Source organism: Buteo buteo, chromosome 2 (assembly GCF_964188355.1).
Source record: "Buteo buteo chromosome 2, bButBut1.hap1.1, whole genome shotgun sequence".
NCBI classification, from domain to species: Eukaryota; Metazoa; Chordata; class Aves; order Accipitriformes; family Accipitridae; genus Buteo; species Buteo buteo.
In genome coordinates, this window is record NC_134172.1 from 29112689 (window position 1) to 29129066 (window position 16378).

The 16378-nt window shown below is 38.0% G+C and overlaps 1 protein-coding gene across 2 annotated transcripts in view; it reads left to right on the top strand.

The window, feature by feature from the left end:
- Nucleotides 1–16378, top strand: part of UMAD1 (UBAP1-MVB12-associated (UMA) domain containing 1) — an 84922-nt gene that overhangs the window by 5503 nt on the left and 63041 nt on the right. Inside the window, exons 2-3 of one of the 2 annotated variants that reach the window (XM_075049811.1) lie at nucleotides 2–219; nucleotides 2545–2661. In XM_075049811.1, the coding sequence (XP_074905912.1) occupies nucleotides 2580–2661 (82 nt within the window). In that variant the 5' untranslated portion in view covers nucleotides 2–219; nucleotides 2545–2579. The remainder of the gene's footprint in view (nucleotide 1; nucleotides 220–2544; nucleotides 2662–16378) is intronic. The other variant, XM_075049803.1, reaches the window with a different exon arrangement.

Consider the following 16378-nt stretch of genomic DNA (forward strand, 5'->3'; position numbering starts at 1 on the left):
GGATGAAGGCAAAATTGCATTTTAAACTGTTCCACAACTGCCTCTCCTTCATACATCATTGGAGCAGAAACCTGACTCTTGAGCATTACAGCACAGGTTTTTACCACTTGAGCTATGGGACTGACAACCCTAATTGGTAGCAGGAGAAGACTTATTCCCCGAGGGCTGAAAAAGGAATATGCTGCTGGCGCCATGTGTTGAGCCTGGGTGTGGGGGAAGGTAAGGAATAAATGAGATAATTTGGAGTTTCTACTGTGTAATCTCCACAGAACTGGAAATACCAGTATTTCACATGGTAAGGTAGGAAAACAAGCAAAAAGGAATAAAGTGCAGATATGTAACATGTTTTTAATTACTGCATAGCTGCGATTGGATGGTTTGTTCTGTTCTTGTGTACTTCAGTGTAATTTATTTGGTTGCTATAAATTGCACTGTGTCAGCATAAGCAAGAAGTAGCTGGCCAGCCTGCAGGGTATTCAGTCTTTTAAGTCTCAGGTATCAGTCCACAGTTTGAATTGTTGCTGCTTTTGCCGTGTTCTATTTATACACTGTTCCTGAACGCCAGTGCTTGCACTTCCTGTATGGGACTTTCTGTGATCTGGAGTATGGAAGTGTTTGCTATTGCTTGTAACAGCAGAGTGAGAGGCAGTTTATATTGGGTGAATAGTCAGTGCTGATTGTGCAGTTAATTGTTACGGGTCACTGGCTACGGCAAAAAAAAAGTCTTGCTTATGGTACCATGAATATTTGGGTGGTAAGGGAGGAATTGTGGCAAATAATTAATCCAGGATTTCTACCTTTCTTTCTTTTATTATTTTTTTTAAATCCAAACACTCCATGGTAGCACTCTTCTCTCTTTCCCACCTTCTAAAGATTCTTCTTTGTTAAATTTAGTGTGAAATAATATTATCAAAACGTGGCATTGTACACCTCTTTTCTTTAGACTGGACTCCTTTCCTCTGCTGGAGGTGTCTATTAGATGTTGCTATCGGTTTGTCAGTCCCTTCGCCTTTAAATGTTGGTGTCTGCAAAATGAATCAGGATTCTGCCCCTCAAACTCTACTTCAAACTTGAAATTACATTATTCCACTTTTCCCAATTTTATATTGGTATTTTAGTAGAGAAGATCTTCACATGCCTTTTTTTGAACCTTCCTTTCTGCATTCGGCACACAGTGTGTTTCAGCCAGATCACAGGCTGCTCCATAGGTCAGCATTGTCCAGTGGTCCGAGTTCAGCCCTCAAGGGCTGGAGGTGAGCGCACGTTTCAAGGGGTGACTGCTGCTGTGGTGCCTCTTTCCTTTTCTCATTGTCCTAGCGCTACGGACAGAGCTGCTGTTGCAGGAGAAGGCTGGGGAGACTCGGTTGCTGTGTTCAGTGGTGCCCGTTAGGTAGAAAGTAGGTGGTGGTACACTGGTAGCCATCTCAATAAACTGAACCTGTGAATACGTGCTTTGTGTAGTTCTGTTGGTTGTTCTTCACAAGACTGACACTTCCCTATAAAGCTTCTCTTATAACTTTTCTTGGAAGAAGAGAAACTTTGTTGAGTCTACATCTTAAAGTTCAGAATAATTAGAGGATTTGCTTAGAAGAACGTTTCATGATGTATCCATGTTTATGGGGTTGTTCATAGGACTTAATTTTGTAAAAGCTGGCCCAACTGCCTATCTTTTGGCTAATGCTTGTGGGGTTTTTAATATGAATTCGTCCTTTTTAAGCTATTCAGAATTGCTTCTAGGTAATCTTCCAGTCTTGAGAGAGAACAGATACTGAGCATAATCTTTTGCAGTTAGTGTTTTTGTCCCACTGCTTTCCTTGTTTTGTCCTAGCTGTTGCTAACTCAGAGTTCTTAGCTGCTTTGGAAGATTCTTTTAATGAATTACTGTTATGAAAAATTTGCAACATACGATTTTGTTGCAGTTTCTTTTAAGGGGATCAGTGGTAGCTGTTAATCAAATACACCCAAGTGTTAAGCTGTCTCTAAGACTGCAAACTGGAAAAATGAAAATAGATACTATGCTAATACTGTAGGGGTGGGTGGGTTGGTCTGTATAATTGATGCACAGACACTTAAGACTGAAAATCTCTAGTGCAATTTGCTTCATTCAAGTATTGCTGCATTATAAAGCTGCATTTTCTGTAGGAGCATGTTATGGGCTTCAAAGTTGAGATGCTTTAGAACTAACTCTGATGAGAAAGTTTGTGTAACAACAATTCGAAGTAGCAGAAAAATATGGAAACATGCTGGATAAATGCTGAAGGGAGCTTCCTTCTTTCCTTTAGAATGGTTGAAGGTTTTTTTTTTTTAATGGTTCCACTCCATTCATAACTTTATAGAAAAGCCTTTTATACTTTACTCCCTTTTTGCCTGTAGAAGTCAATTGCTACATCAACAAGGTAATCTGTCTGAGATAGAAAAGCCTGGTATTTCAAATCTGGTAATAAAGATTAAGCTGTAATATCATGTATGTGGCCTTTGGCATGGTGTGAACTTCTTATGGTAAATTCTGTTATATTTATTTAACATGTTTTGTCTTCATTTTAGATAACAACTAAGAAGAGAAAAAAAAAAAGGAGGCTATGTTCAGCTTCTTCCGGAAAAGTCAAGATTCAAAGAAGGTTACAGTGCCAGAGAGAGAAGCAGATGGATTTGTTATTGTGGGTAAGTGGTGCTTCTGTATAAAGTGCATCTGTAAGTGATTCTTATCATCTTTGAAATGTAAAAATTTCTTTGAGATGCTTAGACCAAATGAAATATTAAGAGAAGCCATGATAAAAATTGTTCAGAATTCTTACTTTTTCTGAAGGAGTTCATATTCTTAGTCTCATCATTTGGACTAAATAGCTGACATTTTATTTACATAGGTATGAACTCTTACTCAAGAGCATTGAAAATATAGTTTCTTATTTTCCTCTCATACTGTGAGCAAGGAGAAATTATGACCTTACAAAACAAGAACGTTCAAAGCTGGGGCTTCTAGCTTTATGATTAGAGTTGTGGGAAGAAAATACCTTATTGCAGTTGTTCGAGGACTGGTTTTTTTCAGGTTCCTTCCTTTTAGTATTACCCCCAAAGTCTCTTTATATTAGAAACCAAGAAACATCTGTGTATTTCTAGTCACATGGCAAATGCAGATGAAAATTAAGCAGTTTAGGGTTTTCAAAGTCTTTTTGTTATTCAAAAACTAATCTGAAGTCTACTTACCTGTGAACTGGCTAAATTTGCAGCTTTAGTCAAGCTCTTTCAAAGTCTTGTAGCATGACTCAAGCATGCAGAAAATAAAGAATTTATTGCTATCATGCTGTAACCGATGCTTTTCTTTTTCCTCTTTTGAAAATTTGTGTTCTCCTCCTTGTAAATCTGTCATCATCAATATTCAGATTCTGCTGCTCTGATTTACTGACTTGTTCTTATCAGCAGTCTTACAGTGTTTCTCTATTTAAGTGTTACTTGAGCATTTTCAAGTCACAAAAGCCTCTAGATTATCAAAATCTAACAATATGAGAGACTATTGGAACTCTTTCTGAGAAGAACTTACTTATATTTTTTGTAATAGTTCTCCATTAAAATAAATCTGGTTTCACATCTGTGACTCTGTTGTCATGTTTAATGGTTGCCTTCCACTAGATTTGTTCATCTGCACTGGTTTTGATGGCTACATCAAATCACTCCAGCACTTGCATTGTGGAAGGGTCAAAGAAGATGCATCATTGTCCCAAAAAAGTCTGGAGACCATTTAGAGTTTCAAATTCTGTAACAGGCAGAGAGTTCTGCACCCAAACATTGCTTATGTCCCACAATTGCTGGTCCTGATTCTGCATTCAGTTGAGCTTCCTTCCTTTTTCCCAAAATGCTGTCAGTGTTTATTTAAACTTTGTTCATATAAATTCATGTTAAATTAATCTATTAAATATAAATTTAAGAACCATAAATTTCGCTTGAATCCTCTCTTATTTCTATTTATTATTATTTTTTGCTCAGACAGATGTTAATTTAGCAAACTGCAACAAAATGGACTGTAATTTCATCTTAGCTAACTTTTACTGGGCAAAAGAATTGCCATCAACCTTGTCAGTGGAGCATATACTAAATGGATGTAGTTGCAGAATTATAGGTCAGCACTGAAGCAGATGCTTATCTAGAAGTTTTGTTTGTCTAGGAATAGTGGCAGTCCAAAAAAAAAAGGCAAAACAAACCACAACACCTAGCTATTCTGCTAGTTACTTCTTTATTACTCTGATGGGAGGTTCTGAAGCTTTTTTAAACTTAACTGTAAAATATTCTAGAATAGCAGCACTAAATGTCTTTAACAAATCTCAGTAGGATTATAGGACCGTTAGTGTGAATACTGCTGTAGGCAGTGAACACTCTTGAAGGGAGCGAGAATTTAATTTCTTATGTTTTAAGTTTGTTCCTAAACCCAGTCTTTCATTCAGAGCATATAAGAACAAAAAGCCTAGTTCGCTGATATACTGTGGACATGAGAGGAAGTGCTTTGCTTTTCTTTCCTGGAGGGAAAAAAGAGGTAAAATACATCCTCAAGGGACACTTGCTCCTGATTTCCACTGTCCTGGTCAGGAGAGCTTGTCTATCACAAATCCTTTGCAAGATTGTTCACATGATGCACCACTGATAAGGGCAACCAGGAGTCTTACTGGAAGTCTGAATGAGACTTACCAAGGAAGAATCAAATGCCATGTCCATTAAATTACAAAGAAATCTATTCAGTAATGTAGTGAGAGTACTGAGCATCACAATTAAATATAGATAATTAAGTGCGATTTTCCTAACAATATTTAATTATTTTAACCTCTTTCTGTATCTCATCTGATATTTGAAAAAGAGGGAAGAATGTTCAACACTTGATTGAGAAAGATCCACCAGAGCTATCACCCTGTCAAATCTTGAGGGATTTTTTTTTCTGTTTTTTTCATAACTCCTCCAAGTCCTGTTATATATTGCTATATTTTAAATCTACCTTTGCTTGTAGAATATCAGTACATTTGGATTTTCAATATCTGAATTCCTATTCTGTGACTAGAAAGATGACTCATAAAAACACTGGAAGCAACAAAAACAACTTTGCAGCATAGTAGCTGAAAGAAATTATTTTAGCTTTGGGGGCACATACTGTGTGTGTGGGAGTCAAGAACAAAGAATTCATAATTCACTCTCTACAAAATAAATGTAAAATGTTATTTTCTACCAGGGACTAAAGCATTTTTATGTCTAACTATGAGTTCACTAACTTTCCAGATACTGGTCATCTCATCTGTTCATGAAGGTGTAAAAGTAGTGTTTGTTCTGTAAAAGCAGAACTGTTATTCTGAAAAGGGAATAGAGGCTTATGAAATACGCACAACACGTGATTGGTTTTGATGAGTGAATCAATTGCAGAAATACGAAAAATGTTTCAGGGGTTTGCCTGATCATCACAAATTGTTTTTAAAGTTAACGACAGAATTCAGAAAACGAGTAAGTTTTCAGATCTTGAAGAGTAGTAGTTCTTAAGGAATTTCTCATGTTTTGTGGCTTTTGGCTTTTGTAATATAAAATAAATTCCAGCCTACCATCCATTCCTACTGTTGCTAGCCACAGAGAAGAAGACACATCAGTGCTAGCATTTTGGTTTGGCACAAAGCTAAAAATCTCCCATCAGATCTCAGAGATGCATATGACTGGTAGTCCTAATCTCAGTATAAGATCAGGAACTGAAAAACTGAGACAGCAGTGCTGCTTCCCATGCGCGTTTGGCAAGGTCAAAAACTCAGCAAACATCCACATGGTGCTGATGGTTCCACTGTGGTGGGTGGTGAGTGTTTTTTGTTTGAAGATAACTAAGATATCATAGAATGGTTTGGGTTGGGAGGGACCTTCAAAGATCATCTAGTCCAACCTGGCTGCCATGGGCAGCGACATCTTTCACCATATCATGTTGTTCGGAGCCCTGTCCAACCTGACTTTGAACACAACTTCTCTGGGCAGCCTGTTCCAGTGTCTCATCACCCTCATTGTTTAAAAGAAAAAAAAAGAAGAAGAAATAATTTATCACAGAATATTGTTCTGTATGTGCTCTTTAAAAAATACTGCTAAATGTTAATTTTGTTTTCAGGTTTAGTTTAAGATGCTGATGTGCAGGGTCTTGGTTACTTTTCCAGAAAAATCTGAAGTAAGCCCGTGTGAGGGAGCAGCAAGTGCTGGTGGCTCCACCCGGCAGGTGAGCCTGCAGCCAAGCGAGGGTGCCAAGAGGGCAGGGGCTTGGGCAGAGACCTCACCCAGGAGGAGTGCGGTCCCACCCTACCTGAGCAAGGACAGCAGAGCAGGTCTGGCGATGGTGACCAGGGTCAGCCGAGAGTCCAGCGATTGCCAGACAAGTCTGCAGGGACGAGGCAGATCAGAGGCCAGGCCAGTAAGTCAGGTCAGGGTTGGGGTTATCAAGGTGCACGGGCAGGCACAGGCATCCCTGCAGCGTGGCTTGGGCAAGGACCAAGAACCTGGGATGAGGCTTCTCCCGCTGCTCTTTGCCTGGATCCTGATGGCTCAGTGCTCAGGCTGCACTGTGTCAGTGCTGGCTGTGGGCATGGACAGCCAAACGCCTGGGGCTGGGTGCACCTGAGGTGGTGTGCTTGGGGCCAAACAGCCAGGATGGTCGTGTTGTCTCTCACTAGTGTCTGGAGGCAGCACGGTTCTCTGAGGAGCTCTTGATCTTGAGCCTTTGGCCGTGCCTGAGTGCAACTCTGCTTTGCTTACTTTTAACTTGTGTTTTAAAGACCAATATGTTTCATGGATTTAAGAGTTGTTGGTTTTTGTTTGGTTTTCTCTCAGGGATCTTTTTATGTTGTAAATTGGAATGGAGTAAATGGCTTGAAGAAGCAGCTCAGTTGCTGGTGCTGATAAACCTGATTTGTAAACGTATGTAACTTCTGTTTCTTCCTTGAACTTAGGACAGCTTTCTGTTTCAGTTTTTTAGACTTAAATTTTCAATACTGACCAATGGCTATTGTTTCAGAGGTCTGCTCGCAGCCTCAGGTGCAGATCTCTTAACAGGTGGTAGGGAGTATTGTTATTGAAGGTTGTTTTCTGAGATTCAGCAATTTTGCTGTAGAGTTTTTCAAAGTTTCAAGAGTAAGTACCCAAGGAAAAATGGACAGGCACAGGATTCTCATCAGAGTGGAGTGACTGCCACAGATGCAGGGAGGCTGTGGCCATGGTGAGAAGGGTTGGCAGGAATTTTATCTTGAAGATATACTCCTCTTCTGTAAACCTCCCTTTTTCCTACTTGTGCTTTCCTAGATCCTTGGAGGCCATCTAGAACTAGTCAGCAAATTTTGGATTAACACTTATTTGTTATGCTTCTCACTGTTGGAGCAGGCATGATTTTTGCCTGTTATATTTCCTCTCAAGAGAACATAAATAGTCATAGACATAAGAAATTAAGTGTTTTGAAATCTCTTCTCAATTAAGACAAGGACTTGTGGTATTTAAGTGAGTCTTGGATCTGTCATGTTAACCAACATGTACCTTCTGTTTCAATGCTGATGTCTGCAGAGAAGGAGCTCTACAGAACAAATGTGGTCAGGCTTGCACCATCTAAAACTTCACAGAAATGGAGGTGGGAACTACTATTTTTCATCCTGTGAGGTGAAATACAGTATAAGGCAAATATTTATTTCTTATTAAGAAAGTAGAAGAGAACTGGTATTAGATGAAAGGTGGAAAGTTCAGGATTTTTTTTTCGAGAAGCAAGGTGTTGTAGAATTCATCACCACCACATGCTGTGACAAAGTCAGGAACCTAACGGGATGCAAAAAGAGTACACAATGAATTTGATAAATAACGATGGATGATAGCAGATATTCTTATCTCAAGATTTTGATGGTCAGGTATGACTTAAAATACTAAGGCAATCTCTGCAAGGCATTCGAACTTCGGCTTTATCTTAAATGAGGTACTTGAACCTTCCTCTGATGTATTTGGTATATATATTACTGAGTTAATTCAGTATTATAATTCCTTTGTATGGGATCATCCTCATCTGTAGGCAGGAGCATCCTCACTCAGCTGTGAGACTGAAAATTATGATTTACAGCCAACTGAATGTTTCCCTTTGTTAACTGCAGTTATATTGCAAAACAACATCCTTAACAAATTGGGACATCTTCTGTACTGAAGATGTAAAAAAGTAAAATGATCAACACAAGTCAGTCTTTAGTTTTGGAAATCTTGAGTGTTCTTCTGAAGACCAATTTTACATATACTTGTTCCCCTCCGACTCCCCATTTCTGTTTTGCCATTAATGTATTCTGCACGTAGGTAGTTGTGGGGGTACTTTTTATTGTGGAAGGAAGAATTAGATAAATTGTGTATTTGAATTAAGGGACACCCTCACTGTCACCCAACACGTAACAAGGTCTTGCAATAAGATCCTTACTGTTTCCATATTTATCTTAGTAATACAAATCTCTACATGTATTTTGAAGATCTCCTTAAATGTTTGCTTCTGAGAGAAATGTGCAATTTTAAAATCACCAGGAGTGAATCTGTTATGAAAGGGAAATTTAATATACTGATCCTCCCAAATCAAAGGACTACCCTCATACTAGTTTATTACCGCAATTCAAATAGTTTTTTGGTTTCTTCCCTCTCCGTACACACCTCAAAGATTAAGTGCATCAAGAGATTTGTAAAATCTTAGTGTTACTGCTGCTGTTTGTTTTCCAGGAGTCAGTAGTAATGTGTAGTAGATGCCTGTGAATCTTTACATTGTTTTCTCATTAATATTTAAGGAGCTTTTAGCGGTGTTAGTAAGGAAGGCTGGGCTGCTGCAGTGTTTTAAAATATACTATTACATTAAAGAAATGCACAAGGCTTTGTGCCAGTTGGCAAAAAACAATGTCTCAATGTCCTTTCACTTTCTGCATCAATGGGCTTGTATTACGTATTTTTTATATAACAGTAAGTGCTGGTGTAGTTATTTCCAACCTTGCAGTTTTCGAATAACTAAGCTACTATTTCATTATGTTGTTTAAGTTTAAAAACATTTAATACTAACTTTGTAATAATCTGAGATTTGGGGAAATCTTTCAGTGTTTTTATCTAAAGAATACTATATACATATCAGCCTGTGCCACTGTAAGTGAACAATTTTGATGCACAGCAAGAAGTTACTGTAAAAAGTGACCTGTTTCTTGAAGTGCTTCTTTACGGGTTTTATACTTAAAAATCGTTAGTAACTCATTTGGGCATTGAATTTTACAGTCAGAGTTAACTGAAAATGGAGGAGGAGGAATTCAGAAGAAACAGTCCTCTCCTGTTACTGATCCTTAGTTGCATAAGGAGGTAATGGCTACCCTTCATTCAGTAATGAAGTCAAACTAATCCTCTTGGGTACTGATTTTGCACAAAAACAAACTGCGTTTTTCAGTAGTACCGCTAGATGGGGATTTCTCTTGTATTCAAGAGTTGTAGGGCTTTTCTCTCTCCCTTTCATGCACACACACACAAAGTGGAGTAGTAGTAATTATCAGTACACCATTTTATTAGACTGTAGGTTTTCGACAGATTTATAAAAAGCTTTTTAAAGCCTAATATCAAATCTATAATGGCATTCCAACCTAATAAAAATAATGAAGCTTGAAATGTTGACAGCATGTATCTAGATGTTGGCTTGTAATTCCTTCCAAACAGATCTGTTGAGGCCCATGTGGGACCTAAATAACACAAAGAAGTAAATTTGCATATTTTACAGCAGGGGGAAAAAACAGAATGCAAAAACATGAATAATTAGGAGCACAAGCTTCATGCTATATTAATACTGTTGAAAAGCATGTGTTGATTGTATTCTGAAAGCCAGTAGTGATTTGGTTGAGTGAACTCAGTCAGCATCTCTTATGCAGATTAAAGGAACTGGGTTACAGAACAACTGAAATTCATTGTTTTGCTGTATAAGGAGGTATATTTCTTAAAGGAAATTTTTCTTTTTTCTTGGATTCTGTACAGCACAGGCAGTCTTTCTTTTTAATGCCTCATCAAAGCATGTTTTTGTTGACAAAGGACTGTGCAATTCTTCATTCACTTGTACCCCTCTAGATTTTAAAAATAGTTCTCTCACCCACAAATCAGATGTTAGTATTTTTAGCACTTTAGTCTACATGACCTACTTACTTTTCATTCCGTAAAATTTCTCTTTTTTTTTTTTGCTTTCTAAGGCTTGAGCCCCTGAAAGACGTTCGTGATGCTTCCATGCTATGAATTTGATTATTTTAAAATTTTCAGAAATGCCCTTCTTTAAATGTTAGCATACAGGCCATTTTAAAATCTGACTAATATGAAATCATTGTGTTGGCTTCTGTTGATTGCAACGTAAGATGTATAACATACTTTTTATGACAAAAACTTATTTACTTAAAAATGGTAAATAGTATTAAAAGTGATTTATTGATTGCTCTGGCTGAATATTGTCTTGGCCCCTTAACTCACAGCTATCTCAAAAAGTTACTTGGTTTTGAATACTGACTCAAGGGAGGAGAAAAGAAAGAAGACTTCTTTAACTTCTACAGCAGTTTTAATCCTGGGGAGAAAAAAAGAAGTATGTGCTGGTGTATTAGAGAGCTTTATTTGAGGGCTTTACGACAGACAAAAATGCACAGAACCAAACATTTTCAATCTGTCTTTTAAGCACATCTTAATTTGCATAAACAAAGGAGGGAAATGGTAAAATGTACCAGTCTTTTTAGAAGTTGATGTAATTGTAAGAGGTTAAAGAGGCATCTGGCAAAAGGTTGTTTTGAGGTCACACATGCATCTGACAGTTTGCTGCCAGCCCTCTAAGAAAATATTGGTTCGGCCTGCGTTCCTGTTTTTCATATTAACTGCCTTCTGACTTGATGTATAATAGTCACTTGCTACATGTCCAGGTCTCCAAACTGCTCCTGAGAGGTTTGGTCCTACTGATATTAACTCTTGCAAATAGTGATGGAAGTAGAATATGCTGAAGTAAGAAAATCCTTTTTATTCCTAGAAATTTATCCTCAGAAAAGATGAAGGCATTTCTTGGACATGACTGTTCTACAATGATGTATTTACATAGCTGACATAGTATTCTTTAATGTTTGTTTATAGTAGGGTGATTGCTTTTGACACCTGTGTTCTGACAATTTTACTCCCCTACATAGTAGTTTACTCTCCACTACTAATGTCTTAGTCTATTGGTCCTTATAGCATTCTTAAAGCAATTTTCAGTTGGAATACAAGAAAAGAAAATACTGATTGCTTATTGTAAAACAGAATAAAAATAGCAAAATGTAGTGTAAAAGTAGGGATTTTCAAGTGTTGGTTGTAAACTTTGTTTCCTAGAATATGCTGGTCATTAAGTGTCTTTTAGAATTAAAAGCTTCTTTGTTTTATGATGCAAAGAAAATAGTTCAAGATATAGTGTATTTTTAGCTCAAGTCTGATTTTCCTATATAAGGTGAACTTACAGCTAGGGCTAACTGAAAAACAAGAGGTGGAAAATGTGTTGCAGCAGTGCAAGTTGCTCTTCTGGCAAGTGATGAATTCAGGTTGAAGTCCCTCTTTCAGCAATTTACAGCATAGTTAGAAGATCATTCTTTGCAAAGAGAGCCCTAGTCATTAGCTCATGCAATCACAGCCTGTCTGGTTGGAGTCATTCAGACTTCTATAGATGTTAATCAATGTTAATTTTCTCTGAAGGAAACGTTATGTTGAGCTGATTTTACACACCCTCCTCCCTATCTCTGGCAAATAAGTGTTTTTGTACATTTTTTCAGTGGAAGAAGAAAAATTACTTTGCCAAAGATACATTGTCTTGTTTATTTTTAATTAGGTAGTATAAAGGAACTCAAGAAGGTTATGTTCGTGTTTCACAAGTGTTTCAAGTCAGTCGTGTCATAGGCCTTAATATGAGATAGTAACATAAGTGTAAGGCTTTTCTTTAGAAAATGAAGATGGCTTGTCACCTTGTGCATAAAGGTGTGTTTTCTTCAGCTGTTCTTTCTTGATATACTAGGTTAAGTACCTTTCAGTAAGGGCCAAAGAAATTAAAGGATATAGGTGATTTATCCAGTCAATTGTTTTGCACATCACTGCTATTTCATCTACTTCTGCCATAACACATCTTTAGTGGCTGCCAAAAATGTAATGTGCTTTCTGATCTCTGCACACACAGCTGAATGATCTTCAGCTTTTTCATGCTGCTTTTCCCCCACAAACGAGGGCTGCATGGAGTCAGTTCTGAAATTATTCTTTCTTCCTTCAGTTAAAAATAAGCATTTGCTCACAGCATTGACCATGGCTAGCTGGGGAAATTACACAGTAATCATTTTTTGTGACCATGATCATTTCACTTTGTGCTTTTTATATCTTTTAGTAAATTATTCTAGTGCTATTTCCATTGTCATGGGGATGCCCTTCTATGTGATAGTAAAAAATAAAGGGGAATGCGAAGACCTCCTAGAAGTAGTGGGCTGCTTTGTTTGTGCAGTTTGTTTCTTTAACAATTAGCACACACTTTGCTGTTATTATAGTTAACCACGTATATCACAGGATGTAATCACAGTCTTAATTCTGTATATTGTTTCCTCAATTTATGCATGGTTATTTGCTACAAAAACTTGTGTGCGGGGCAAAAATGATAATGGGCAGAAAATCATTCAAAAGCTTAAGTGAATTTAACTCAGGAATATTGATACAGTGCGAGTGTTTCTCTGTCTTTCCCTCTCACAGCGGTTGAGATACGTGTGGGACTTCAAATACACTCAGTAGATGTATACATTCTCTTCGTTTCCTTTTTGTTTTTGTCAGGGTGTCTGTGTGCAGTTAGGGGAATGTGGATTAGGTGAATATGGATTTTGTATTTTGTCTGTAAGAATACAAGTACGAACTGTAGAGAGAGCCCTCACAATTGGTAGTATTAAGTTGTCAATGGTGAGCTTTATTTGTTTTGGTGTTTTTTTGTGGTTTGTTTTTTTTTTTCTCTTTCAATTACCCCCAGATTGAGGTCTTTGAGCATGTGACAGCCATTAAACATGTACAATATACTAATTTTTTTCAGTTAAAATGGGCAAGCTTCCATAAAATGATCCAAAGTCCCAGACCTTTCCTGGAACAAAACAAACAAAAAAAATATTTTTGCTGTTAGGTTGTATCATTCTAAAATCTCTCTCCACTGAGATCTGTCTAGACCAGCAACATACTGCAGTTGTTCAGGAGTTTAAGCTCATAGTTTTCCTATTCCAGGGTGAATAAGGGGGAGGAACAACTTAAAACCCACAAGATTAATTTTTATCCCTCTTTCAATGTGTATGAAACGTCAGTTTTTTGAGAGTGGTGGAATGGGACTTTATGGCTATTTCTTTACCATTTTATTTTTTTAATGGGAACTTGCCTACGTAATTTCTTCTGAATGATTTCATTCTTAGGTCTTGCAGAAGGGGAAGGCTATGACTAAGGAAGATTTGATTTACAAAAGCATTAGCAAAGCTATTACAGCAGAAAGTAGCCAATATTGTCTTTAAAACATGGATATTAAATACACATACCAATGCACCCTTCATTAGGAGAGATTTTTTTTTTTTGCTAGAACTGTTTTCTTTTACGAACCCACAAGTTATGTCAGCACTGTTATAAAGAGATGCAGAAGGAGTTTTCCTTAGATTTAAACAAATTTAATATACTGACTTCAGTTGAATATAAACTTCATTTGGATATACCATCTCTTACAAAAATTTACTCCTGCTTTACCACTGAGTGAACAAGAGGTGAGACCCAGGAAAGAACCAGTAGTTTCCAACTTGTGCATGGTGTTTTAAAAAAATAGGAAAGAGTGAACCAAGAAGTGGAATTAAATATCTCCGAAATTCAGTTTACAAAATGTGTTTTGAGTATATTTGCCTAAAATGACTCACTGGCAAAAGCAGAGACTAGCAGTAAGCTTGAATTCTTGGTATGCTCTGGAGCTGAAGTGTCTGAATAAAGGCGCCGTACATCAGGCGCGTCTGTCCACTTGATTCAAAACCAAAAGCTGAAGTTACAGCATGTTCTTCTTGAAATATGTTTGGTGTGTACTTGTGCTTATTCAAGCATTCATCCGAGAAGCGGGAGACCTCAAATCTAGTTCTGCATAGGCTTAGCGCAGTCAGATGCACATCTTCTAGCACTGAAGTCTAAAATAGTCCATCTGGGAGGACCTTCACTTTTTATATTGACTGCACCGTGGTTCTACTTCAATAATGCAAGATGTAGGAGCTTCTCTGATACTGCATTAATCATTGTAGTTCCAGCAGTGACCTGGGAATAAGGAGACTGGAATACTGGTCTCTACTCCCTAGCCTATGTGTGTTGTGGGTTTATGCTTGTTTTTTCTTAAACTGAAATGACTAAAGGTTAAACCCCCCCTCCCCAAAACAGCATGAAGAGACCAGAGTGTGTTGCCAACTCTTAGGCATCGGGCTCAGACTCCTTCTGATTTGTTTTACCTCTGTCCCAGGCAACCTTTCCGTTTTGGGTGAACCAGGTCCAGCTTCAAAAGGAAGGGGAGAAAGGTGCCCCAAGCAAATTAAAGAGTAGCTGGCCAGGAGGGCTCCCCTATGGGAGGCAGGAGCTTGAATACCTTCAGACTTCGGGGACCAGATCTCAGGTCCATTACTGCTTGAGTGGGCCAGTTAGAGGGTGAGGGGAAAAGCAGGATCAGCTCTCATTTCCCCTGTTTTAATTTCCAGGGAAAAGGTGCCAATTATGCCTGGAACATGCCGTGGGGGAGGCAAGGAGAGGGGGGAGTTAAGCTGCTTCCCGATCAGATCCAGGACACTTGTGCTCATGTGCAGAAGCTACAGCTAATGAATTTAGATCCCTAATGCATTTTGTGGCTTCTGAGACAGCTGCTTTTTTAGATTATTGTTTTGAGCGTGCCTTTCCAGGTATCATAGCCATTCTAATCTTGTTGATAGCAAAATATGTGTACTGTGGGAAGATAATGAGTCATGGTTTGTTACAATATGCTTTTCATTTTAAATAGCATTAAACAGCAGTCAAATTCTATGCTTGCAAGCCTTTGCTATTAGACTAAATTACCTTTTCAGGAGTATTAAGAAACTGTTAGATGAAACAAGGGGGAGAACTCTAAGAAAATAATTGAGGATCATACTTTCAGGTAATATTCAACGTATCACAGCTGCAAATGCATTCATTGTCCATCAAAAGTTGATTAAAAAAAGCCTTACTTGGTTGCTGGGAGGTGTGTCACAGGCGCAGTGGTTCGGCAGAAGAGGGTGCATTTTGTGCGTGCTTCTGCCAGCTTAGTGATCCAGCAGGCATGGGCCCCTGGCCTCCCCTGGGGGGCTAGGGCCAACAATGCTGGCTGGTAAAAGAGATGGGATCTTTTTCAATGTAAAATAATAGTAAAAGCTATCCAGCACCTTCTGATTCCAGGTTTGATTATAAGAAGATATTGAGAACTTCAGATTAGAAAATGTTTTATAAATTTTATTTGCCTGCATATTGCTTTTTTTAAACCTGAAGCACACAGTACTGCTGTGGAAGTTGGTTTAAAGTTGATTGGGGCTGTAATGCAATAGTGATGATCCGCTCTTTATACTCCTGAGCTAATTCATCTTGCAGTGTTTGGGTTTTTTTGCAGTCTTCTGTTTTAAAACAAAAAAGAAAACTTTTTTTTTTTTTCTTTTTTAAAGACCCTCCTCCCCCCAATTTCCTGTGTTATCTTTTACTGGTTAAGCAATACAGGCTCATACCTGCTTAATGTCAGCAGGTATCTTTCAGCTGCGTGTCTTGCACGCTGACCTTTGTACAACTACTCTTGAGCAAGAAATGCTTTCTTTTCTAACCTCTATTTGATGAATCAGATGTAAAGTTAAGGATGTCTGTGTTGCTCTTTAGTGTTCTTATTTCAGAAGGTGAGATATGTGTAAGTGATCTTGTCTGCTACTTCCCTTCTCTCTTCTTTTTCTACCCTCTCCCTTGGGTCCAGTGAAACTTCTGAATCCCCTGGATTTATATTTCTTTAAGTCTTCAGCACATTCCTGGCAGCATAAGCCATCTGTTTGCTTACATTATGTAGCTAAAGTCAATGAACTTCTTGTTCAGAGAATGAATTATGAAGTTAAGACTTTTCTGGTGAGAACATGTCTAGGCACTTTTGATCTTGACTCTAGAGATCAGGCTTAACATGGGATGCAAATTAACACGCTCTCAGGGGCTCTTGCTTTAAAACTTATATTTCCATTCTCCTCTTGATGACTTTCCTCAGGTATATGCTCTGTTACCTTTGCCAACTGGAGAGCAAGCAACAATTACTTTTGTTGTCTGTGTGACTTAAAGTAGCGTAAGTGCTCTGATGTGATAC